General features: G+C 41.5%; 1 protein-coding gene across 14 annotated transcripts in view; it reads right to left on the bottom strand.

The window, feature by feature from the left end:
- Window positions 1-27,472, bottom strand: part of alg9 (ALG9 alpha-1,2-mannosyltransferase) — a 233,041-nt gene that overhangs the window by 165,994 nt on the left and 39,575 nt on the right. For all 14 annotated transcript variants that reach the window (XR_005941396.1, XM_041174513.1, XM_041174514.1 and 11 more), the window contains 2 exons: window positions 10,391-10,513; window positions 3,411-3,565 (listed from right to left, as the gene is read on the bottom strand). Coding sequence is in view for 13 of the 14 variants with exons in the window: in XM_041174513.1 (XP_041030447.1) it covers window positions 3,411-3,565; window positions 10,391-10,513 (278 nt within the window). In the remaining variant the exon portion in view is untranslated. The remainder of the gene's footprint in view (window positions 1-3,410; window positions 3,566-10,390; window positions 10,514-27,472) is intronic.

The raw sequence follows: 27,472 nt of genomic DNA, 5'->3' as shown, positions 1-27,472 counted from the left end.
GACGGAGTGTAGTTTCACAGATGCTGGTCAGTCAATTGGCTGCTTATCAATTGTGGGCCCCAGGCAGTAAATGTATTGGATCTACTCAAGCACATGGGCCAAACATGGTCCTGCTCGCACCCAAATTCTGCAACGCAGATATCATCAGATAGGGTTCAGGAATGATGAATCTGATTGATTCACCCTGAGCTGGTATACATTGCTGCCAACCTCACTGACAGACCATATCTGTCTATGTGGCTCAGTTATTTGTTGCTGTAAGAGCCGAGCCTTTAACAGTGCCCAAGATTTCAATCCTTATTTGGATGTGCATAAAATCAGAAGAGAGGCAGCTCACTATGAACAAGAGCTTTGTTTGAACTGCTAGATTCCACTATAATTCGTACCCCTTAAATAGACAGGTGCCTTGAGTTAAACAACAGTGAGCTGATGACCATTTAGATACCCACAGGATCAGAATATTTTTCCTGCAGGATCGAGAGTGTAGAAAGTGCAGTGAAAAATTATTTATTTAATTACCATTTGCTGAAGCTACATAATCTAGCACGTGATCGGATAGAAAATTATTCTACGCTTTATATGGAATTCTTTTTAAAATGACATTCTGGAACCATAATAGTTCATAATCCATCATCCACTTTTTAAAAAATACAACGGGATTACTTGTATTTTGTGTGGAGACAGCATGTTCAATCCTTTGTTTCATTTATATTCAGTCAGGCGTCTAAGAGTAATGTGGTACTGTCCTCTTGTGTCAGTATGAACTGAAGACATGTTGTTTCGAGAATTCCAATATGCTTCCTGTGATGATTGCAGAATACTAATTTTGCCATCTAGTCTTTCATGCACAACACATAAAGTGACTCGACATGGAGATTTTATGTTCTTTGAAATGCAGCCAATTTTTGTGGAAAAGTGGGCACGTTAAATACAGAGGTGCAGAGGCCAATACTTAAAAAAAGATTATTTCACTGAGTCGTCTCAGCTGGATCTGTCACAAACACACTGTTCATGGGTAACTTCACCACTGTACTCCCAGTTACTCTATTCACACAGAATGCTGAATGCGGTGCATCATTTAAATAAGAGAAGTAGTTTATTCGTCCATATTGTCTGTATCAGGGTGGTGGCAGATGTCATCTGTGCAGCAGCCAATTGGAAGCTTACCATTGGATTACTTACTGCAGAATTCAGAAAGCGGGGCTCCACACACACATACACAAACTACATATGTGCGCACATACATACACACAAACGCACATACATACATAAACGGCACACATACACAAACATGCTTGCACACAGGACAGTTAACCAACCTTTTCTGCACTATTGGAGTGTGTTCTATTGATTGAACAGAGCTGATCATACAGGTTTCAATCTGTAGTTAACCTCATTGCAATAAGTGGTTATATTACTGTACTGCTGTTAATCACAGGACCTGGATTAATAACCCAGGGTGTGAGTTCAAATCCCACCATGGCAGTTTGAGAATTTGAATTCAGTTTAAATCTAGAAATAAAAAAACTGGTATCAGTAAAAGTGACCATGAGGCTGTTGGTTTGTCATAAAAATCCAAGAGGTTCACAGGCCTGCATCCAGTAGGAACTGGGTGATGGATCACTAAACCATTTATGATGAAGAATGCCAGCTTGCAACTTTCATGGAAAAGTAAACAGAATTATGTAATACAATTCCAATATATACTAGTAGAAATATCAGAAGAGAATTTTTTTTATGTATCCATTCATGGGATGTGGGCATCGCTGGCTAGGAACTAGTTAAGAGTCAACCACGTTGCTGTTGGTCTGGAGTCACATGTAGGCCAGACCAGGTAAAGACAACAGATTTCTTTCCCTAAAGGACATCAGTGAACCAACAATCCATGATCATCAGACTTCTAATTCTATATTTTTACTGAATTCAAATTTCACATCTGCCATGGTGGGATTGGAACCCCGGTCCCCAGAGCATTACTGGGTCTTTGGAATACCAGTCCAATGACATTACCACTATGCCACCGCCTCTCAGTTCCCATGTTTAGAGATCCTTACCATCCACGTGGGTGGAATATATTAATCAGGGATATTAGATGAAGTTACTGTCCACTCCTATTTGTTCCCAATTCCGAGAGTGATTAGAGGAGGCAAACAGCCTTCGACCAACTTCAACCAGGGACAGAGTGAAGGCGCCAATTGCAAGCAGCACCCATTGTAGGCAGAGGTGGCAAATGGCCCAGGGTCTTTGCTTCTGAATGCTGCCAGTGATCCTTGCTGTGACTTCATACAAGCTCAGGTGGTAGTTGAAAACAGGTTTGATTTCAAAGAATAAAGAAAAGTACAGCACAGGAACAGGCCCTTCGGCCCTCCAAGCCTGCACCGATCATATTGCCCGTCAACTAAAACATTTTGCACTTCCGTGGTCCGTATCCCTCTATTCTGATCCTATTCACGTATTTGTCAAGCTGCCTCTTAAACGCCACTATCGTACCTGCTTCCACTACCTCTTCTGGCAGCGAATTCCAGACACACACTACCCTCTGCATAAAAACCTTGCCCCCCACATCTCCTCTATAATTTTCTCCTCTCACCTTAAATCTATGTCCCCTAGTAATTGACTCTTCCAACCTGAGAAAAAGCTTCTGACTATCTACTCTGTCCATGCCACTCATAATTTTGTAAACTTCTATCAAGTCATCCCCTCAATCTCCGTCGCTCTAGTGAGAACAATCCGAGTTTCTCCAACCTCTCTTCATAGCTAATAATCTCCAGACCAGGCAGCATCCTGGTAAACCTCCTCTACACCCTCTCCAACGCCTCCATATCCTTCTGGTAATGTGGCGACCAAATTGCACGCAATATTCCAAGTGTGGCCTAACCAAGGTTCTATACAGCTGCAGCATGACCTCCCAGCTTTTATACTCAATACCGCTGCCGATGAAGGCAAGCGTGCCGTATGCCTTCCTGACTACCTTCTCCACCTGCGTTGCCACTTTCATTGACCTGTGGACCTGTACACCCAGATCCCTCTGCCCGTCGATGCACTTAAGTGTTCTACTATTTACTGTATAATTCCCGCCTGTATTAGACCTTCCAAAATGCATTACCTCGCGTTTGTCTGGAGCCTCAGCATCATGGTACCTCCTGTCCACAGTATCTTACCATTAATGTGCAGGGTCACATGTGGGAAAACACTCTTGTGTGGGCTGAGTATTGGAGAAGCACTCCCTAAGGGTTCATATTGCAGCATGAATTAATCAGAGTCAGGCAACTAAAGGGGTGGAGGTAAAGCAAATTGGAGGTAAACTTTTTTTTTAAAAACATAAAATATTCTCATAAAAATAACACTCTTGAACCAGCTCCTATCAAGAACAGGGGTTAGACTGGATCTAGGTCAGACCAAACACTCACCTGTAACGCAGAGAGAGCCACTGCCCCACAGAGGCAGAAGAGGGGGTAGATGGGAAACAAGAAGCGCTCCTCCTTGTGAGGGCGAGTGAAGAATATCAGGATCCAGATGTACATGGGTGAAAGGGTGAGCCAATAAGGACGACCAAGGTTGTGCACTGTAATAAGAGAAAGAGTCAACATTAGATCAAATAATGGGGGAAAGTTGGAGAGAAAAATGCTTAGACAAAAGTTGACAGGTGAAAATAGTTTTCCTGGTGTATAACTTTTGAAAGTAAATTGATGCAATAAACTTGCAGTTTTAACAGTGTAAGTTTTTGTCTACCATGATCGTAAGACATAAGGTACACACCCCTAGTGTAACATTTTGGATAAGTGGTCTTTAAATAGGGTGTTAGAAAGCAACTGAAAAATGTAATTCACCTCTGACATTCCATATTGCCTATCAAAGATTTTGTTCAAAAGGAAATCTTTAAGACGTGTTGCATTCATTTATTAACAGTCACAAAGTTTGGGATCCAGGATTACATGGTACAGTAATTGTCACTTTGCATTCAATTTATAACTTTTTTTATTAGAATTTCTCTTAGCTAGCATAGTTATATTCTATGAAAACAATGTTGCAGAGAGCAGACAATCTATGGAACAGACTCCCTGTGGAGATGATGGAAGCAATTTAGACTGATTCATTCAAATGCAAATTACATAGGTTTATTTAAAAAAAATACATTTTGGAATACAGTATTTGAATAATTTGAGACATGAAATGTGGCAATTGTAAAATGATGAGGAGGAACAAGTAACTTCACAGTGTCAGCTGCGGCTGACTTGGTTAACTGCTGCCTCTCTGTCACAAGTTTCTGGGTTCAAGTCCCACTCCAGGACTCGAGCATAAAATCAAAGCTGACACTCCAGTGTAATACAGGTACTGAGGGGGGTGCTGCACTGCCAGAGGTGCTGTCTGTAGAATAGACATTAAACCAAGGCTCCATCTGCCCTCACTGATGGGCGCAAAAGATCCCACAGTCAATACTGACCCTATCAATCACGTGGACTTTTCTATAACTTCCTTACACTGTTGCATTAACAGCTGCTCTGAATTGTCATTCCTAAATTATATTCTTTAGCTCTTGAATTCTTGTTAGTGTTATCAATGCCTTTCATAATTTTCGAAAGTTGCACTACTGCATTGCATCACACCACACTACAATCTACAATGTTTCTCTCTTTAAAGACAATTTCAAACCAATAAGCATCAGTTAGAAATGTAAGCCGGGACTTTCGCAGAGTTGGGAGGCCTTTAAAAATGACAGGCAGGATCTGATTCTGGGATTCATGTCCCCATTCCCAGCGTTGGCAGTTTTCACCAGCGTACGTAGCAAGCCCATACCCTGCACTCCAGACCTAGACGGTTGTATTGTGGGGATAGGCATCTCATACGTCCCCACAATTTTAGTGGATTTGGGCCAGTTTCTCAAAGACTCATGGTTCACGGCCCCTCAGATGAGTCATGAGCCATATTCCGGATTCAGGAAACATTTGAAACATACTTTTTGAAGGTCTCACCCACGTCGCCTCGATGCTGCACTCCCTCCCCGCCCCCCAACCCCCACGCTCAGCAAACACACCTCTTCAGCCTGTAGAAATAGAACTTTTGGTAAGCTAATCCATTAGTGAGTCTAATGAGCCATGCCAAGGATTCATAATGAAGCCATTGAGGAACTTTATCAACAAAACTAGATGTTTTCACTGTGAATGTTTGGTTGAGCTCCAAGACACATCAATTGATTAGCTCAGCAAGGGTCTGTTTAGACAGGCAGAAGGGGAGAGGTGAATTTGATTGATTGACATCTTTAGGTAGGCATTATAAATTATTCTTTCTTTTCGATTTTTCAATGTCTTTGTGTTTATTTGGCTTGGAGGGGAACTTGCAGGTGGTGGTGTTCCCATGCATCTGCGGTCCTTGTCCTTTGAGGTGGTGGAGATGGTGAGTTGGAAGGTGCTGTCAAAGCCTTGGTGAGTTTCTGCAGTGCATCTTGTAGATGATACACACTGCTGCCACTGTGTGTCAGTAGTGGAGGAAGTGGATGTTGAAGGTGGTGGATGGGGTGCCAATCAATCGGGCTACTTTGCCCTGGATGGTGTCACTTGCTCTTTTATTCAACCGACCAAGTGTCTAGTAAAATGAACTGGACTGACTGTGGGACTGCCTTTCTAGCACTCACTTATCAAGATAGGTTTTATGGACCAGTAAAATGATATGGTTAGAGAGCCTACAGAATAAATCGAAGGAAAGAACAGAGTTTGCATGTTTCAGAACAAAATGAAGTTTAATAAACCTGACCATAGGATTATACATACATTAAAAATAAGAGAAGTTAATTCAGAAATTATTCAAACTGAGTTGGAGCTCGTAACATCAGTTGAAAAATAATTCCAACATTTTAACCTTAATCAGAAGGGCAATAAACAATCACCTAACAATTCCGAGTGCTCTTGGATTTATGCTGATGAGACTTGTTTACAGCATATAGCAAAGAGGTCACTTTGAAAGACAAATACATAAGTAGCAATTTACTAAATGTCAGTGAGGTGACATTGGGTTTAAAAGGATAAAGCCAGGCATTATGCTTCACTTTACTGACAGGCTGTTGGCAATGCACCCATTAGCTTCTGAACCCATTTAACATCAAGGCCCTTTTTAATCCCTCTGATCACCTGTTAAAGCAGAAAAGCATGAGCAGTCGGAATCAGTTATTCTTTGGGAGTCTCGAGAAGGCTAGGATTCTTTTCACTAAAAGGAAAGTTATTTGAATACCACGTACAGTGGTATATCTAGGGATATACTTACATTGGAGGAGGTTCAAGAGAAAGTTCACTAGGTTGAAGCCATTGATGAAGGGGTTGTCTTATGAAGAAAGGTTGAGCAGATTGGGCCTATACCCATTGGAGTTCAGAAGAATGAGAAGTGGCCTTATCAAAACATGCAAAATTTTGAGGTGGCTTGACAGACGAGATGCTGAGAGGATGTTTCACCTCATGGGGGAAGCTAAAGCCAGGGGCACAGTTTCAGAATAAGGGGTTTTGCCTTTAGAATGGAGATGAAGAGGGATTGCTTCTCTCAAAGGGTCATGAGTCTTTGGAATTCTCTAACCCAGATAGCTGTAGAGGCTGCGTCCTTTAATTTATTCAAAGCAGAGTTAGACAATTCCGAAGAAGAGTCATGTTGGACTCAAAACATTAAATCTCTCTCTCCACAGATGCTGACAGGCCTGCTGAGTTTTTCCAGCATAAAACTCTGTTTTATATCTGAGATAAACAGGCAGGGAAGTGGATTTGAGGCCAAGGTCAGATCAGCCATGATCTTCTTGAATGGAGCAACAGGCTCAAGGGCTGGATGGCCTACTCCTGCTCCTACTTCTTACGTGATGTTCATCTGGAAAGGCATTTGGTCAACGCAAGGTAAATTCCTTGACTAATACCAGCATCAAAATCCAAAAGTTATTTTTGTTATTAAAAAGTCTTTAAATGAATGATTAACGGTTCCAAGCTTTGTTTCAGTTGTTTCTGTGATTTTCAGGACAGGCTAGCTGCTTCTCTAAAAAACTCTAATTTCAGAAACTCCGACAAGCATCTACTTAGATTTCTCATAAGTGTCTGTAGTGACTGATTCAGGGACAATATCAAGAAGTGACCAGGAAATATTGCTTGCTCAGATTGGTGCTGTGTAGGTGGGGAGTGCAAATGGGAAACTGGCAATATAAAGGTTCTTTTTAAATAGAAAGTCAATGATCACACAATTCTATGATGGAATCTCTATTATCCACCATGATGGAAACCCTCTCCCAACCCAGTCACCAGCGTGTGATAGCAAAAACTGGTGGTTAGCAGAGAGTCCAGCATGTTTTGCTCTTGGAGGTTCAGTGTTTAGAGGATCAGAGATAAGGTTCAGACTCTCGGCATACTTCAGCTGCAGGTCAAAACCTGCAAGCATTGAAGTGACCCACACCCTACACACTATCAATTAGGTTTAAAAAAAAACGCTTGCCTAATGGCAGAAATGAAGAGAAGTTTCTTCATCAAGAGGCATTTTAAACCTTTGAAATTATTTACCCCAGTAGGCTATGGATGCTCAGTCATGGAGTATATTCAAGACAGAGATCGATAGATTTAGGAAATCAAGCGACATGGAAACAGGCGAGAAAGTGGATTACGTACTGCACAGAGACAGGCCATTCAGCCCATAAATCCATGTCAGTGTTTATGCCTCATTGAAGCCTTCTCTCATTGTTCCTCATCTATATCTATCGCTGTAACTATATATTATTTTTTCCCTCATCTGCTTGTCTAGCCTCACCTTATATGCACTATTAGCTTCAACCATTAGTGCTCAGCCATGACCTTATTGAATGACAGGCTCAAGGGGGCATTTGGCCTACTCCTGTTCCTATTTCTCAGGTTCTTACGTTTGGACTTTTTCTGCTGAACCATTTACAGCTGCAATTAAGCAAACAGTTGTGCTGCATGCATATTAAATTTATATCTGATATCTCACACCGGATCAAAGCAAGATCTACACAACCCAACATTTGTGTAGATCAGACTTCAGTATTTTGAAGTCAGATAATGAAAAGACAACATTTACATTCGGTTAAATACAATGACATTTCAGCACTAAAAAAAAATTCATTTTTTTTCCTACTTTGCACATTTAAAGATAATTTCTTCAGGTTTTTTAAATATAAAAATAAGTAGGTTTTCATTAATTTGCTTAAAGATCGGATTGCTAAACCTAATCTGTGAGCCTATTCCAGATGAGATGTGTTCAGGTCATTACAAAAGGGGAATATAAACCAATAGTGCTCTCTAGTGGTTTCCCATTTTGGAAATCACATAGCAAAATCTTCCTCTCTCTTGCTTCTAACAGTCTATAAAATGCAAAGAGAAGAGGTCAATGAAGGTAGCAGTAATCTAAAAGGAGGAAACTCCATTTCAAAGTGAGAAGTAAACACCCTCACTTAGAGAAACTGAAAGAATTTAAGGAAACCAGCATTAAACTTGGTTTTTGATTGGACACCTTGATTGAATAGCATGAGATTTGGATTGTTAGTAATAGGCAGAGTACAGACCATACTCAACTAGCTCACACTTCCAAAGTCTAAACCAAACATGTGCTATTGGACGTGATTCTATGATTGGGCAGCACCTGAACAATCCTGAGTGTGCTAATAGCTACACTAACAAGCAATTTAAGATAACCAGTCAAACTCACTTACACTTGCCAGAAGTGACATACATTTATATACAGGGACCTGTTCTGTGCAAAGGGAATATGTTCCAGCCTTGTACGTTTTTTGAATTTCCCAAGAGCTTGGGGAGCCTATCGTTCACCCACTGCTTTCTCCATAGCAATATCTCAAGCCAGAGTTGACTTGCCAACCAATCAGCATCCTTTTCTCCTGTTGTATAAATTGATGCGATTGTTTGAAATTTGGCATTCTTGCATTTGTCCTGATGAGTGCAAGACAAAAAGCTTTAGCAGCATGTGTCTCTTTTCAGAAATATCTTAACTGCTTCATTCTAAATTTATATTATGGGTAAAATGCAATCTGGTGGCCTGCAATGTGGAGTGTTCAGCCATGCCTTGAAGTGAACATTCAGCTGAATTTTATCATGAATAGTAAAGGGGAACAAGAGACACCGATCCCTTGTTTATAGGCCATCAATCTTTATACTTGCACAATTCTGGTGCATAGATAAGGCAGAGAGGTTTGCTTTTATTTATTTGTAATGCTTTTGGTTTCTGAACTCATGCTGGGACCTTGGACTCCATAGTCCCCCAAAACCAAACTACAAGTGAGCATTCTTTGCATAGAAGCTTTGACAATGAAACATAGAAGCTTGCAGAATAGGATGAGGCCGATTGGTCCATTGTGCTTGTAGCAACAGGGAGGGGCGGGTGCTGGCACCACATGTCCCAGCCCATTCTTGACCTGATGTTCTCACACATGCACTTTCCAGCAATGAGCACCACTAGCAAGTTGGAACCATGACTACTCTTACCCCTCCTTGGCAAAGGGCTCAATTGTAGCAGCCCTAATACCGTTCCAGCTGAAATCAGCAGGTTAGTCTTTACTACTTGTTACTATAATGGAGATTGTCTTTGCCCGTTCACACCAGAACGTGCGTTTTATCATTTGCAGAGCTGTGCAAACTTTCAAGAATGAAAAGGATAGAAGCTAAATCTATTAATTTTGCCCCTTCACTTCTCTCCCTCTAGTCATGCCCTCTGCAATTATCTAACTGGCAGGTAAGGCTAATAGATACCCTTACCCCACAGTTTAACCCCATGTCATCCTGTGGATTGCTCAGATGAAGGTCAAGGTCAACAGTGAGAAGGTTCTATCCCTCTCGAGACCAACTCCAACAAGAAACTGTTCAAGAGGCAACGATAGAGGTTGGTGCACCTACCTGCAGTCAGATACAGAATGGAGAAAACAAGAAAAAAAGACCTGGTCCAATGGATAATGGAGGACTATCATTCGATTTAGCTTTTCGTAAATGCACAAAAAAAGACACCTTCCTCAAACACATTTCTGTCATGGGAATGTAAAGAAAAGCAGACAGTGGTCTAGCTGAAACTGTTAGGGTTTGGTAACTTTGTGTCATACACGCCAGCTCTTCTGTAGTTCAAGGAATCCCAATTGATTCAGAAGATTTTGAAATAAGCAAATAGACGAGCAATTCTAACAGGATGCAAGGCCACAGATCCAAGGCAACAATAAAGAGGATACATCCATAATCATTTTGCGAGCAAGTCATCTTACTTAATAACACGGGTTTAAGGATGTGAGCCTAATTGATTCAGACAACCCAGCTTGGGAATTTGGCTTTAGTCAAATTCAAACAGGATTTAAAAGGAAACAATGCAGCATCACAGTTTTCTCCCATGAGCCCTGGTCATATTTGGGTGAGATCCTTACCATTAAATCTTTGCAGCAGGAACTCCATGAGGGTAGTTAGAGGCAGGGCACAGAGAGCCAAAGCAAACACCACATTGAAATTCAAGCTTCCATTGATGAAATAGAATGACCATGGTTCTGTACCTGGAAGGAAGGTAAAATAGAGAATATAGCTGTTAATAAAAGGCAAACCTCCAACCACTCAGTGGATTAAATTGCAGAATAACAAACATAGGGCCTTCAATTCTAGGTTTTTTCTTTCACCACTTATTTATACAGTGACTATACAGTACTTCAAAAATCTTCTTTGGCTGTAAAGCATTCGAAGGACATGAAAGGTGCTAAATAAATGCAAGTCCTTCTGTATCTGCATGATATTTACTGATTTATTTTTGTCAGGAAAGGTGCAACTGAGTTACGTCTCCATTCACATATGTGCCAACTTAGTTCATCTGGGGGGGTGGTTTCCCTAATAAAGAGAGAAGGTGCATTTATATAACCCCTTTCACGGCTCAGGTTGTTCTGAGTTGATCCACAGCCAATGAGTTGCTTATTAAGTGTAGTTACTGTTGATGTGCAGTCAAAACACAGCAACCAATTTGTACAGCAAGACCCCACAAACAGCAATGTAATAAATGACCAGCTAATCTGGTCTAATGATGTTGGCCTGGGCACTGTGAGGACTTCCCCTGCTTTTCATTGAATAGTGCTGGGGATCTTTAAAGTCAGATGTTCAACATCTCATCTGAAAGGTAAATAGTTTTATTTTAAATACACATTTGCACCTGGTCTGCATTCAAGTTTTTTTTTGGAAAATGGTCTATAGTTTTGAATTAGCCAACGCATTAGCTTTGAACATTGTGTTAGAGTTGTGCCTAGAAGGATCATGGCAGCAGAAAGGATCATTGATTTGAAAAGGAAATTGGACGGGCACTTGAGGGAAATAAACTTGCAGGGCTATGGGGAATGGCCAGAATATGCTAGAGAGAGCTGGCATGAACCCAATGGGTTGAATGATCTCCTTTCGAGCCAGAATGACTCTATGCTCTAAGTGTAAGCTATGATTCAGGCAAGCAATTATTGAATTCGACTTTAAAGATCCCCAGCACTATTCGATGAAAAGCAGGGGAAGTCCTCACAATGTCCAGGCCAAGCAATTCTTTATCACTTAGAAAGTAACATTTTTACCACCACATAGGCATTTTAAGGTAAATTTGTGCAACTTGAGCAGCAAATCACAGTACCTACAGCAAGTACAGAAATTTGCAGCTTGGAGTGTCATATCAATCATTTGTCACTCATCCAATTTGGAGTCCAATCATTGTGTCATTTACAACTCTCACTGTACACAGGTCTCTCCCATCACAGTCAATGTTCTTTCCTCCCTTGTCCCACTTCTGCCAAAGTTTGGTAGCAAACAGATTCGATCGGGAACCTGCTACCTCAACGCAGTTCCTGACGCTAATGGCAATGATCCCAGAGGGAACTCTAACGTGAAGTATGGATCAGAAACAGGCACCTCTTTGATGACAGCAAATCCTCAGTCCACTCAATTAGCTGCCAGACTGAAGTGGGGTAGAGGGAAAAACAACATTTGCTGGAAATAATAGGTTTTCTTTCAGATGGCAAATAAAAGCAGAGGGAGATGGGTAAAGAATAGCAATGAAGGGATGAATGCAGAATAATGATGGCACAATAGATAACACTGAAGGGGCAACGGATGATAATTGAAGGCGCAATGCATAGCAACGACAGGGGCAATGGCTGATAATGAAAGGGAAGTGGAAAAGTATAAAAGTTGGGAGCAGCACCTGGGGTGGGGAGGAGGAGGAAGAATGCAGCATTAACTGGTAGGGAAGGGAAGGGAGAGAAGAGTGCCAGCTTGAACCAGTGTGCCGAATAATAGAATACAACCTGAATGAGGAAGGTAGAAGATGAGTAGCAACTTGAACAGGGTTGGAGCAGGGGTAAGAGGTAAGAGTGTCAGGCTGTCTTAGAACTGAGGCGGTGGAGTGTCGGAGCGATTGTCGAGGTAACATTCGGGGAAGTGACAGTCTTGTTTGGTCAGGTAAAAATCCAAAGGATGCTTTCTCTTTTAAGATTAAAAGGTGATCTATTAAGCTATGTGAACGTTGTAAAGCTAACCCAGAACGTGTCACATATAAAGATTCAGCAGGAAATGGCTCAGCCGTACACCCAAGAAATGCAGTACAAATTCTCTGTCTCCGACATTTGGATTTTCTCTTTCGGACTTTCATGCATTGAGGTTCCCCCTGCACCTCACTCCAATACCAGTGAAGGAATGTTGATAATATCTACAGTTTAAGTTGCAAATCCTAGTTTACATTCAAAGTCATCTTTGAGGTGTTCACCTTTTGGGGTGATTTTGTTTTGGAGCTGTTGGTCAGCTTTTGCTTGTGTTCTAGGTTAGCATGCATGAAATAGTAAATAAAAATTGAGGGGAATTTTAAACAATATTGTTAAATATTGTCTAAATATAATCTCCCTTCACCCGTCTTAAGAAGTAATTTTAAGATGGTTTCAAAATGGGTCCTGAGAGTTCACTGTTTTTTCCCTGCTTAGTTTTTGGTCTCTTAGAAGCATCATTATAAAAACGTGCCTCTTAGTCATGCTCCTCTCAAGCTGCAATGACTGGATGGGAGTTATTTTCAGTAACAAAGACCTTTATTTTGAGCAAGTGAGTCAGTTATTGGTGTCTTGATGCCGTGTGAATTCCTCAATTATTTTCCTTCCTGAAAATCTGAATACAAACAGAAAGTGCTGTCACCCCAAATAAAGCAATAATCTAATTTTCCTCTCTTTCCTGGCCTGCTGTGCATTTTCCGCTTTTAGGTAAAGGTCATTTTGGTCATAGCCTGTGCGATTCTCCCCACTCCAACCTCCACCAAACACACTTCTCCAGCACCAACACGCCACTGCTGCAGTGTGTACTGCCCGCAGGGCAAGTTACAGTAACCCCCAACACTTCTTTGGCAGGATGCCTCTAAGCCCGTAACCTTCACCACCCAGACGCTCAAGAGCAATAGATGCCTGCAAACACTGTTGCCTCTAGTTTGCCCCCCGCGAGGTCACATACTGCCTTGACTTGAACAGATAGCGCTGTACCTGCAGTGCTGCTGGTCAAAATCCTGGAAAATCTCTACCTAGCATTGTTGCAGGAGATTGCAGCACTACCTTCTCCAGATCTACTAGGGATAGGCAATAAATGTTGGCCTTGCCAGCAGCACCATATCAAGAATACAGTTTTTTAAAAATTTTCAAAGTTAACTATAAAAGTATGATAATTTCATACAAATATTGAAGTTAATAGCAATTATCATCTTCACAAGTTGAGACAAAACAGGAAGACCTAGAATTTTTGTCCAGTGGGACCAAATTCAGGAACAAGACAGAAATAATTTCTAGGTCATTTACTGTGCTAACTTTCTATCCATTGAGATACTTCTCAGCTAGTGACAGAAACTGTAAGGTATGACAAAGACCCGTAAACCCACCATTACACATCCCTAACAACACAACACTAAGCTTACAGCAACCCTTAATGCACCAGTGAGACATTTCCACTTTCAACTCTACTTGTGACACCATGCAATGCTGGTGCTCATCAGTGTGGAAGTTCAAGGCTTACTAACACCACGCCAGTAATAAAATTGAAATACCTCTAAACCAAATGACTGAGAAATGTGAATCTCTCTGTACAACTGGAATCTTCTGATTATTTAACAAGCCAGTCCTCTTGGGAATTATAGTCCTTTTTTAGCAATTTTTGTATTAAAACAAAACTTATGAAAATAATCACGCAAACAGACCAAAGAAAATGGCGCATTGTGTATTAAAACATCGTCAATAGTGGCCATTTCAGTCGAGTTGCCACAGACATTCCTGGTTTTAAATTTACATTAAATTTTACGCAGATCCCATACACATGGTAGTGGGCAAACTCAACCCAAGAGTTGAATTGTTTGCTTGCTTGCAGTTTTTTTTTTCTCTCTTGGTTCTTTTTAAATCACTTTTTCCATTTGGATAGTTGCTATCCTGCCATTCACACCTCATCTAGACATCTTCTGTTTCTTTGCTTGTCTCATTGTCACTCCCTTTGGCTTTGTACCATGAAACCATTTGTTACTTAATCTCTCCTGCCCTCCACTTCTGTTCTTCTTCCCATCCTCCCCCTGGCTACTTTCACTTACTCAAAACCTGTTAATATTTCTAACTTTTCTCAGCTCTGATGAAAGATCACAGACCTGAAATGTTAACTATTTTTCTCTCCACAGATGCTTGACTGTCCTGCTAAGAATTTCCAGAATTTTCTGTTTTTCCTGACTACTGTACACTGACAAACAATAGAGGGGAGCAAATAAACAGGAAAAGTTGTCAGTAATGATGAGACCCAAAGTTTTTTATCCATGTGCTCAGCTGGAGCTTTTAAACTATCTGGAGTAGCAAAAGAAACCAAAATTTAACATTTGTGAAATGATGTTCCCCCATCGAAGTTGTAAATTAGCTCACAATAAAATGAATGAATAGGCTGTAAAAATTAAACCACTGGAAGGGTTTGTTATTAATGACAGTGGTGGCTGCAGTTAATCCCACCGAGATAGAAACAACGAGCAGCAGAAAAAGCACAGCTTGCTGCATCTGACAAAGAAACGTCCATTTGTTCCTGGTTGCTGCTCTCTCACTTTTCATCAGCAGACTGACCCTCACCCTGCTGTGTGTCTACATTGTTGATTAGCGAGCCAGGGCTGTAAAATTCAAAAGACCTGCAACCAACAGCACTGCTTTCTTCATTTATATGCCAGCCGCAGATGACCCTTTGGAATGCCAACAATGGCATTTAGATAGTTTTATCTTGCTATTAGCTTTGCAATTCTCCGATGATCACAGTCATGAAATCTCACTATGGAAAGGGATAATTTGGCCCTCCGCACCTGTGCCTGCTCTGGGACACCCACCCACTCAACTCCTACCTTTTCCCCACTTGCCCTGTGCTCACTGACCGACGCTGGTCCCCTGTGCTCACTGACCGACAGTGAGCTATACTGAGAACATCTGCACAAGTGGGGTGTATTAAAAGCACCAGGCTTATTGGAAAGGTAACAGAACGGTTCTCGAGTCTCTTCAAAATCTCAGACACAGAAGTCTATACTTTAGCGATAATTGGTGCAACCAATGCTCATTGTCCACTTGACCCAGTCACATTTACCTGAATTTTTTTGAAGGTATATTTACAGGCACAAAAAGAGTCAGAGCAGCATTGATATGTAGATGGAGAATGCTCTGGCAGGGTCAGACTGCAAGGGTGTGGTGAAAGAGGTGTCAATAGCAGAGGAATCGGTGCTTGATTAGGCTGATTCCATACAGTCTCATTTAAGATTTTGTCCTGAGGTTTAAACTTTAGTGCATGAAATAATCCAGAATTGAATCCATCAACTTGTCTACTCATTACTTTGATGTGTTAGCACGCTTCTGAACCAAATTTAAAACGTAGCTATTACTATTGCTCCACAGAACCATAATTTGAGATTGCAACTCATGCTCAATCTCCGTCTATGGGATACAGAGTTCATTGTGGATCTCACAAGGAGAATGCACCTGTGGCAATCAGGAAAATAGCCCCCACTGCTGGAAAGCATAAAGAAACAACAAACTTGCATTTATATAGCACCTTTCATGACCTCAGCATGTCCCGAAGCATTTCACAGCCAATGAAGTAAAGCTGAAATGTAATCACTGTTGTGATGTAGAGAAACAAAGGAGCCAACTTACGCACAATAAGTTCCCACAAATAGCAAGGAGATAAATGACCAAACTGTGATCACACTGCATGGACTACAGCGGTTCAAGGTGGTTCACCATCACCTTCACAAGGGTAATTCAAGATGGGAAATAAATGCTGGCCTGGCCAGCGACGCCCACAATCCATGAAAATAACATTTTATAAATTGATTGAAGGATAAATGTTGGCTAGAACACCGGGATAACATTCCTGCTCTTCCTCTTATAGCGACGCAGGATCTTGTGCATTCACTCCAGAGGACAGGCGAAATCTTGGTTTGGCATCTCATCTTCTAACAGTGCAACGCTCTCTTTAGTACCAGAAAGGAACGTCAGCCGAGATTGTGTGCTCTTGCAGTGGGGCTTGAATATGCAACGTTCTGCAACAGAAACGAATGTGCTACCACTGAGCCACTGTGCACGCTACGCAAATAATGCTATTTAAGTGAGTAATGTCACTGAGCTAGCTTTTGTATGGATTTTTCTCTAGTATGAGCGAAGCTGGAATGATATTGCATCCTAGCAATTGCCCTTTCTTCTTATTCCAGATAACCTGAAGACAGGGTTGACGTCTCTTCCTCAAAGATTCATCGGGTTTCAGTGAGGTTTTCTACTGTTTCAGCCAAGCTTTGTTTTTTTTAAAAAAAAGTCCAGATTTTTTTAAAAAGTCAAGTTCAATGTACGTCCCACATCCACTTTTATCTGCTCCTGACATACTATAGCTCAGAAAGCTTACTGTCAATATGGATTTGGCTGCTTGTGTGGGCATAGAGCTCAGTGATTAATAATACATTTGTAAGAATGACTAGAGATTGGAATAGGAGCCAGCCCGCTCTATTCAGTCAAACAAAAGCTTTATATAAATCAATACAGACAACATATAGTGCCTTATTGTATTGACATCATTTGGCTATCACCTGCTGGAGTGGAAGTATCTGTTCAATTGTGAACCTAGTCTGTTGTTGTGGCATTTGTCCCTCAGAGGCTTCTTCACGTGAGCAATCATCACCAAAGAAAATATTTTAGCCCCTGTTGATAGCTGAGTTACCCCTGTAATTGCTGTAGTCTTGAATTGACTTTGGAAAAATGCATGAAGGTGCTTTGGTGCCACTAGTGGTAAATAGTTTTGAGAGCCCATGCTGGTGTAAATAGCTGCTGCAGATGGTTGTTTGTGCTTTCTTCATTGCTTATCAGGAGTTCTGAGTGATGCCAGGAATGACACGTGCTTTTCCATTTATTAAACTCTTCAGGGCAGGAGAGTCTCACTTATCATGAACATGTCACCTCGTGCATTTCTGACTCAACGGTTGAGCTCCTTGGGTGTGGACATGAGTAGCGCCTGGCTCTATTCCCATTCCCCAATTAGCCCTTTCTAACGATAATATGTGAAGCACAAAATTAATTCACACACACAAACCTCACTTTGGTTTCACTTGGCTGGTTCCTTCACTTAACGAGAGCAAGGTATAAAATCACAAGCAGATGAAGGGTGTGGAATGTAGCTGCTGCACAGACATAAGCAAATTTAAGCAGTAACTGCGATGAGGCTAAGAATAGTTAAAGACAAGAGCATTAGAAATAGATACAACATTCAAAAGTCAGCAATATGGGGAAGCTAGCAAAGAAATAATGGTGGGTGACTCTCCCATTTCGCAAAATTCTGTATTTGGGAAAATTATTCAGGAGGATAAAAATGTGAAACACTTGAAAAAAAACAGGGATAAGCCAAAGAAAATGACAGAGCAGTTAGTCTTGCTTTAGTTATTGGTTAACTACTAGACGTTAATGTTGCAAATGCTGTGACAATTGAGTGCATGCTCTAGTTGTGATTAACAGCAGTTGATACTCACGGGGAATGGTTAGGACACAACCAGTTTCCACCGAGGCAGGGGGGCGGTAATTGTGTGGAAGGAAAGAGTAGTCTGCTCTTATGTTAGACAGGATTTTGTGATAAACCTATGTTGAAGACAGACTTGCCCCACCTTCTTCTTTTGCCAGATGGATGTTCACCAGGTTAACACTCGAGTCTAAACTAACTACTAGTTCAGTGATTGTATTCCCACCTCCAAGTCAGAACAGTTGGGCTCAGATCCCACTCCAGCTAGTCCCAGCAAGCAGAGACCAAAGCGCTAGTTCTGAATATTGGATTGACATCCAGTGAGGATACTTGTGTCTTATCGGTGTGTGAAAGTGATCTTCCTGTCATTATAAAGGGGGGGGGGGGCTCTTAGTTGCAGCCATGCACCTAGGAAAAGGTACACCAAAAATTAAACAAATCAAGGAAGGCAAGGCTCATTACCTCAGCTACTGTTCTGCAATAAGTGGCTCAAGAATCTCATATGATTTAGCAGCTGCCCTCGGACAGAACACAAATGGACTAGAGTCTACAAAGCAGGATCAGTTACTAAATATTTGGACATATGAGTTAATCAGAGCCAGTCAGCACAGGGACTCATCATGCCTGAACAACCTTATGGCATTCTCTGAAGAAATACAAGAGGTTAGAAAAAGGTGATGTAGTCAATGTGGCTCATATTTGATGAGTTGACATTTGTTAATTTACCACCCAAGAGCCTTAATGCAATGGGCACATGGAGTTTGCATAAATGTGACCTTGCAGTTAAAAAGGTTGTCGGAGAGCAGGGGTAATGGAAAATTTCTTGGGCTGTAGTTCTCTTGGAGGCTGGTCAACAATTATCCCTCAACCAACATAAGCCATAGATTAACTGCTCATTCACCTCACTGCTGTTTGTGGAACCTTGCTGTGTGTAGATTCACCGCCACGTTTGCCTGAAAACGAATAGTAGACAAACTTCAAAAGTATTTATCTGATTGCAAATGAATTTTGGGACTTTGAGGTCATAAGAACCACTTTCTGTGACAAAGACAGGCTAGTGGAATGGGCAGACACTTGGCATCTGAAGTTCAATGCAGGAAAGTGTGAGGTGATATATTTTGGTAGAAAGAACGAGGGAGCATTACAAACTAAATGGTGCGATTTTACAGGGGACACAAAAACAGAGGCATCACGGCATTTGTACACAAATCTTTGAAGGTGGCAGGATAAGTTAATAAAGAATATGGGATCCTGTACTTTATAAATAGAGAGAGAGTACAAAATAGTATGCTAAACCTATACAAAAGGCTGAAACATCACACTTTAGGAAGGATGTGAAGGCTTTGGAGGGGTTGCAGGAGGGATTTACAAGAATTGTTCTAGAGGTGAGGGATTAAAGTTACATGGATAAACTGGAGAAACTAGGGTTATTTTCCTTAACAGCAGAGAAGGCGAAGAGGAAACTTAATAGAGGTGTTTCAAATCATGAATGGTTTAGAGTGAAAAAAACTGATGCCAATGGCTGATGGGTCATAAACAGAGAGTGCAGAGTTAAGGTGATTAAGAACCAGAGGTGACATAAGGAAAAACAGTTTTACTCAACCACTGTTTAGGATTTGGAACGCACTGCCGAAGTGGGTAGCAAAGATTCAACAGGAAATTGCATAAATAACTGAAGTGTGGGGAAAAAAAAACGAAGGGACATGGAGATACAGTGGGGTAATAGGACTAGCTAGGCTGCTCTTTAAAAAGTTTGGGGCAGACTCAATGGGATGAATGGCCTCCTGCACTGTACTTTTCTAAGTTTCCATATAAATTGAAGTACTTTCAAAGTAATGCTGTGTTTCTAAAAATAATGACATCAAAGCATTCTCCTGATGCCTCTAGAATTTGGTTCAGATTTGCCACACTTACCGTGTTTCCCTTATATTTGGGTGCAGTCCTTTTAACTTTAGGGTGTCAATACTGCCCCATTTTGTGGCAATATACGCACAACTCATATAAATATAGCTCCAGTTTATTCAGGTCAAATGCAACGTTACCTTGGGTTATACACAGTATAATAGGTGGGTGGGAATGATGAGAAAACAATCCTGTCAAGGGCTGCAGATAACATCACATTTGTGAAGATGGAACCATTCACTGTTCTTCCAACCATGAGCTGCATTTATTTTTAACGCACTCACTACCACGCAACTTATATATAGCAGTATTATTTTTAATCCATACTATAAGGTCTGACATTATAGCTGTCTATGAAAATCAACCTTTCCTGGCAATGGGTATCAAAGCAGAGATCAGTTGTCAAGATTCTACATCCAATTAAAAGAAAAACTGCAGGACTCTGTCTTGTGTCTTAGTTTGTTGAGATTGTAACTAGCTAAACCATGCAGATCAAGAATATTCCAAGGTCGATCCCTGGACTGTACAGGTTTAGCCACCCATCAAGGCACTATCCACCATGGACCCATGGGCCGGATGGTCGCCTACTTTCATGGGACGTGGGCATTGCTGGCCAGGCCAACATTTGTTGTCCGTCCCTGATTTCCCTCGAGAAGGTGGTGGCGAGCCGCATTACGAACGTACGAAATAGGAGCCTAAGTCGGCCATTCAGCTCCTCGAGCTTGCTCCGCCATTCAATAAGATCATGGCTGATCTGTTTATGTTTCGAGTTCCACATTCCCATTCTTGAATTGCTGCAGGCCATCTGTTGTCAGTACACCCACGGTGTTGTTAAGAAGGGAAGGCCAGGTTTTTGGCCCAGTGACAGTGAAGGAATGGTGGCGATATAGTTCCATGTCAGGATAGTATGTGGCTTGGAGATGAACTTGGAGTTGCTGGCATCCCCCTGCATCTGCTACCCTTGTCTTTCTAGGTGGTATGAGTCACAGGTTTGGAAGGTGCTGTCGAAGGAGGCTTGGCATGTTGTTGCAGTGTATTTTGTATATGGTACACAATGCTGCCAATGTGTGCTGGTGGTGGAGGGAGTGAATATTTAAAGTGGTGGATGGGGTGACAATCAAGCGTGCTGCTTTATCCCGGATGGTGTTGAGCTTGTTGCATGTTGTTGGAGCTGCACTCATCCAGGCAAGTGGGGAGTATTCCATCACACTCCTGGCCTGTGCCTTATAGATGGTGGACAGGCTTGGGGAGACAGGAGGCGAGTTACTCACTGCAGAATTCCCAGTCTCTTACTTGCTCTTGTAGCCAGAGTATATATATGAATGATTCAGCTAAATGATTGAATTGGCTGAAGACTGGCATCTGTGATTCTAGGGGCCTCCGGAGGCCGAGATACATCATCCACTTGGCACTTCTGACTGAAGATACTTGTAAATGCTTCAGTCTTGTCTTTTGCACTGATGTGCTGGGCACCCCCAATTTTGAGCGTGGGATATTTGTGCAGCCTCTTCCTCCAGTTAGTTATTTAATTGTGCATCATCATTCACGGCTGGTTGTCGCAATACTGCAGAGTTTAGATTTGATCCGTTGGTTGTGGGATCATTTAACTCTATCGCATATTCTGCTGTTTTGCATGGGTACAATCCTGTGTTGTAATTTCACCAGGCTGACACTTCAGTTTTTTTTAGATATGCCTGGTGCTGCTCCTGGTATGCCCTCCTGCACCCGTCATTGAACCAAGGTTGATCCCCTGGCTTGATAATAATGGTAGAGCAAGGGATATGCCAGGCCATGAGGTTACGGATTGTGGTTGTATAAAATTCTCCTGATGGCCCACAGTATCTCATGAATGCCCAATTTTGAGCTGCTAGATCTGTTCCAAACCTATCCCACTTATCACAGTGGTAATGGCACACATTACAATGGATGCTCAATGTAAGGACAGGGCTTCACCTTGGCGAGAACTGTATGATGGTCACTCCTACCCATAATGTATTGCACAGATACATCTGATACAGGCAGGTTGGTGAGCATGAGGTCCAGCAGATTTTTCCCTCTTGTTGGTCCACTCACCGCAAGCCTAGTCTGGCAGATATGTCCTTCAGAACTGGGCCAGCTTGGTCAGCAGTGACACTGAGCCATTCAGAGATGGGCATTGAAGACCCCACCCAGAATACATTCTATGACCTTGCAGCCTCCAAGTGGTGCTTAACATGGCAAGTACTGTAATCAGCAGGAGGTTTCCTTGACCAGGTTTGACCTAATCTCATGAGTCTTTCATGCGATCCCAAGTTACAAGAACTCCAAGGGCTATTCCCTTCCAACTGTATACCACTGTGCCACCACCTCGAGTGGGTCTGTCTCATCAGCAGAACAGGGCACACTCAGGGATGGTGATGGAGAAGTCTGGGGCCGGTGATTATGATATGCCAGGTTGTTGCTTGACTAGTCTGTGGGAATGCTCATCCAATTTTGGCACAAGCCCCCAAACGTTAGTAAGGGGGACTTTATGGGGTCAGTTGGGCAGGGTGTGCCATTATTGTTTCCGGTGCCTAAGTCGATGCTGGGTGGTCCGTCCGGTTTTATTCTTTCTCAACTTTTCTGTAGCGGTTTGGTACAACTGGGTGGCTTACCAGGCCATTTCAGAGGGCAGTTAAGTGTTGACTACATTTCTGTGGGTCTGGAGTCACATGTAGACCAGACCAGACCAGATACAGGCGGCAGATTTCCTTCCATAAAGGACATCAGTGTACCAGATTGTCATAAAAACCAATAGGTAGTTTCATGGTCTTTTATTAGAGAGTAGCTTTTAATCATTTTAATAATTATTGAGTTTAAATTCTACAAGCTGCCATGGTTGGATTTGAACTCATGTAACCAGAGCATTAGTTGGATTACTAGTCCAATAACATTACTGGGGTGGGGACGTTGGAATGCTGGTGTAGAGGCAATGTCTCTACAAAATCCCGTGCATCCTGCATTGGGGAAAAGAAACAAAACAGTAAAAGGGAAGAAAGGGAAAGAAAGAGAAGGAAAATGGAAAGAAAAAAAATCAGAGAGGAAAAATAGAAAAATAAAAATAAAAATCACCCAGGCTTTCTGCTTGCTTGGCAAAGATGGTTATTCTCGGAAGCAATTTGGTGAATGGCTTTTTGGGCCACTTCAGCTGACAATTAAAAATCAAGGAAAGCTCTCATATAAGCCAGACTGGACAAGGAGCACAGCTTTCCTCCCCTAAAGGGGACTAGTTACCGACTTAATAGATTGTTATAATAGACAGAATTTCCTGCTCAACTTGAAATTGTTTCTCAATAATTTCTTTGATAATAATCATGCAGTATGAGTGTTAAGGTATAGAGTGTTCTAGCATAATGGCGCAAAGCTGAATAACTTCTACATGACGTTTTCTAATAAACTACTGCAAAGCACAGTAGGAACCATAACAATCTGCTGTGGAATGCAGTTATAAGCTGTTCTTGTGGTGTGGAACACCAATTGAGCCCCTCAGTTAAGCCATTGTCTTCTAATCAACCCAAGTAGCCATAATTTTCTGCTTATATTACAGCTGGCCCAATTTGTATTAAATGTTGCACTGCAAAAATTAGGTTTCCTTTGTCTTATTTGCGCAACCAGACAAGCCCATACCTGCCCAGGCATGATAAAAACACATTAACCAGGGAACAAACTGCAACACAAACATTAACTGCGTCAACATTACCAGTCCCTTTACAATGATCAGAGATGCCTCTAACACTCTAAATTTTCTTTGGTTACAGATGTGACTCGTGTTGCCAATTGAAGCCTTTGCTTGTAGACAATTAAAGTCCATAATTGGCACCCGTGCTAACTAGCAAACAATGAAGGTGAACAAACTAGACATCAAATTATGTACCATTGAAGAAAATAAGAATAAGCAGTCATTGGTTCAACAAGCATGCTCTTTCCAGCCCCTTTACAATCCATTCCTTTTTCAGGTTCTACCCAAACATCAAAAGAAAAGATTCTGCAAAGCTTTCCTTGCTGGTTAGCTCAAAAAAGTTAGAATCACCCCAAATCCCCAGTCTCTCTCTAATCTTACATTCTACGTTATTCATCTTTAATCAGTTGCTTCGAGTACCTTGTTGGTGTAAAAGCTCCAAATGGAGACTTAAAATTGTCTCATCGTTAAAAATTCTTACTGTCATGGGAGGATAGGATCAGGATCAGCTGGGCTGCCCCCACAGCCAAACAGCCGACTAGCATACATGAACATCCACTGAGACAGAACACCAGCTGACAAAGCCCTCATTGCCTTCTGGAAAGAAGCAGGAAATTGGGAGAGAAATCCTTAACTGAAAAGTTCAAGCTGATTTCCAAGAGCACAGATTTTGAAGTCATTATTTCGGCATGCCATTTCCTATCTTGACTACTGGCAGAAACTAAGCCAGACTAATTGAAGATTAAGTGGTTCACTTATGGTTCCTAAGACAGTAAATGGATTTGCAATCTGCTGCCTTTGTCATTTGAATTTAAGCCAAATATAACACTTATGCACACACAAAAATCACAGGAACAGTGAAAAGGAGAGGAGATAAACTGGAGAGGGGGCACTATACACCAATGAGAATAGGGGCGTGGAGTAACACACCCATCAGGTCAGCAAGTTATCCCAAAATGTCTTCGAATTTGACCTTTGCCCATAAGATGATGAGACTGATTGAAGGAACAAAGTTAACTTTGATATCCCAGGTTCAGATTTTCCTTAACCATAAAACAAAACTTTTATCTTTATTCCGGAGCTCTTTGCATTCCACATTTTGTCACACTTGAGTTACACTCTCTGTGGTGCACAGTCTCAGGATAAGGGGCCGATCATTCAGCACTGAGAGGGGAAGAAAATTACTTCACTCAAAGGGATTGCGAACCTTTGGAATTCTCTACCTCAGAGAGTTGTGGATGCTCCATTGTTGAATACATTTAAGGCTGGGATAGACAAAGATTAAGGGACGTGGGGAGCTGGTGGAAAGTGGAGTTGAAGCCCAACATCGGCCATGATCACACTGAATAGTAGAATCAGGAGTAGATCTGCTCCATCTCCAGTGTTCTTCTGACCCAAGTATTGCAAAAGAGCTTCACTCTGGAATCAGATCTGGCTCCAACTGCCCCTGTGCACTACAAATTCAATGGTGGTGTGAAGTGATCATTACAAATGCCCTCTGCGTTTTTTACATTTGCCCAATTACAGTAATTCTATTAATGATGCACAAATCACCAACGAACAGTCTTTTCAAAAATAGTTACATCAAATTAATGACTCAAAAAACTTTCAAATGTTCCTGTTGATACATAATTCTCTTAGCTCAGAAGTGGCCTAACTGCAATATTTGGAAGAATGGAACACACTAATGAGAAACAGGTTTAAAAACACAATGATTATTCATTCATGGAGGAGCTGAAATTAACATTTGGCATCAGTTACAAAACCAAGGTAGCATAAAGGCACTAAAAATAAACTACACTTAATATCTTTACACACACAAACCAGCTTCAGAGGACAGGCACATCAGGATCATATGAACATACGAACAAGGAGCAGGAGTAGGCCATTCAGCCCTTCAAGCCTGCTCCGTCATTTAACAAGATCATGGCTGATCTGATAGTAATCTCAAATCTGCATGCCACATACCCCCTGATAACCTATCACCCCCTTTGCTTACCAAGAATCTATCCAGCTCAGCCTTAAAAATATTCAAAGACTCTGTTTCCACCACCTTTCAGGAAGAGAGTTCCAAAGACTCTTGAGCCTTAGTGAAAAAATTTCGCCTCATCTCTGTTTTAAATGGGCGACCCCTTATTTTTAAACAGTGACCCCTAGTTTGAGATTCTCCCACAGGAGGAAACATCCTTTCAACATCCACCCTGTCAAGACCCCTCAGGATCTTATATGTTTCAATCAAGTCACCTCTTACTCTTCTAAACTCCAGTGGATACAAGCCTAACCTGTCCAACCTTTCCTCATAAGACAACCCACTCATTCCAAGTATTAGTCTGGTAAACCTTCTCTGAACTGCTTCCAACACATTTACATCCTTCCTTAAATAAGGTGACCAATAACATACACAGGACTCCAAATGTGGTCTCATTAGTGCCCTGTGCAACTGAAGCATAACCTCCCTACTTTTGAATTCAATTCCCCTCACAATAAATTATAACATTCCATTAGCTTTCCTAATTACTTGCTGTACCTGCACACTAGCCTTTTGTGATTCATGCACTAAGACAGCCAGATCCCTCTGCACTCTTGCACCATTTAGGTAATATACTTCTCTTTTATTCTTCCTTCCAAAATAAGCAATTTCACATTTTCCCACATTATACTACATTTGCCAGGTCTTTGCCGACTCACTTAACCTATCTATATCTTTTTGTAGGGACAGCAAGAGTTCCCTATCTTCTCACACACTTCTTCCCTTTGGGAAATAGTGGAGAAGCGTTGGAAGGATTAGCAGGCTGATTATCAACCTGTTTGAACTGGGGCAAGATCACTCCTTCCATGGCCAATAAGTCATGGAACGGGACTTGAACCAGGAGCTACTGGCTCATTGGCATGACCTACTGAGCCACAAGACATCCTCAGGAGTTAAGTAGTAGCCAACATAATGGATAGGCAGTAAACACAGATTATTGACTGGAAACATTAACTCTTTTTCTCTCTCCACATAGATGCTATCTGGCTAGCTGAGTCTTAGCATTTTCCATTTTCATTTTAGCATTCACGCATCCGCAGTATTTTGCTTTTCCGTTAGCGTTTAATTCACTGCCCATCTTGAAGGTGGTCTGTTCTTCTCCACCATGGGATTTTAATTTGTCTCCTTTACCTTGTTCTCTGTCATTGCTTTCTTTTTGAGTTCTGATGAAAGGTCATTGACCTGAAATATTAAAACTTGGCTTCTCTCTCCACAGATGCTGCCTGGCCTGTTGAGCGTTTCCAGCACTTTGTTTTTTTTTAAATTTCAGATTATCTGGATTTGTTAAAAAAAAAAGTGACATCAGCTAATCCACATTTATGATAGGTCACAGCAAACAGTCAGGGGCCACTAACACAGCACCTATTTCCTAACATGAAAAGATACATTTTAAATTATGAAGCTTCCCACTACCTGGAAACATTCTGTGCCTGTGGTGGTGAGGAAATGTGTTAGTCTCAAGGAAAACAATGGGAACTCTCGCATTTGGGGCATATGGTATAAGCATCACAGCACAGAAACTAGCCATTGAACTCATCAAGTCTCTTTTTCTCTTCATGAGCAACCCTGTCTGATCCCACCCTGTCCCAAACCCTTTCAGCTTTCTCTTTCCAAATAACTAGCAAATTCACTTTTAAGAAGTTTACGACCTTTGCTTCAATTAGTTTGTGCCAGAGGATTCCAGTCTAACTACCCTCTGCATAAATAGCTTAGAGGTAACATCCTCCTTTGAGCCTTTAAATGATTTATCTTAAAATGTCTGTGCTTTTTGCATCTTACCAAACAGTGGAAGCAATCTTTCACTATTTAACTAGTCTCAACTCTTCATAATCTTACAGG

The sequence above is a fragment of the Carcharodon carcharias genome, chromosome 25 (assembly GCF_017639515.1).
Source record: "Carcharodon carcharias isolate sCarCar2 chromosome 25, sCarCar2.pri, whole genome shotgun sequence".
In the NCBI taxonomy this organism is placed as follows: Eukaryota; Metazoa; Chordata; class Chondrichthyes; order Lamniformes; family Lamnidae; genus Carcharodon; species Carcharodon carcharias.
This window is presented reverse-complemented; position numbering and strand designations above follow the sequence as displayed.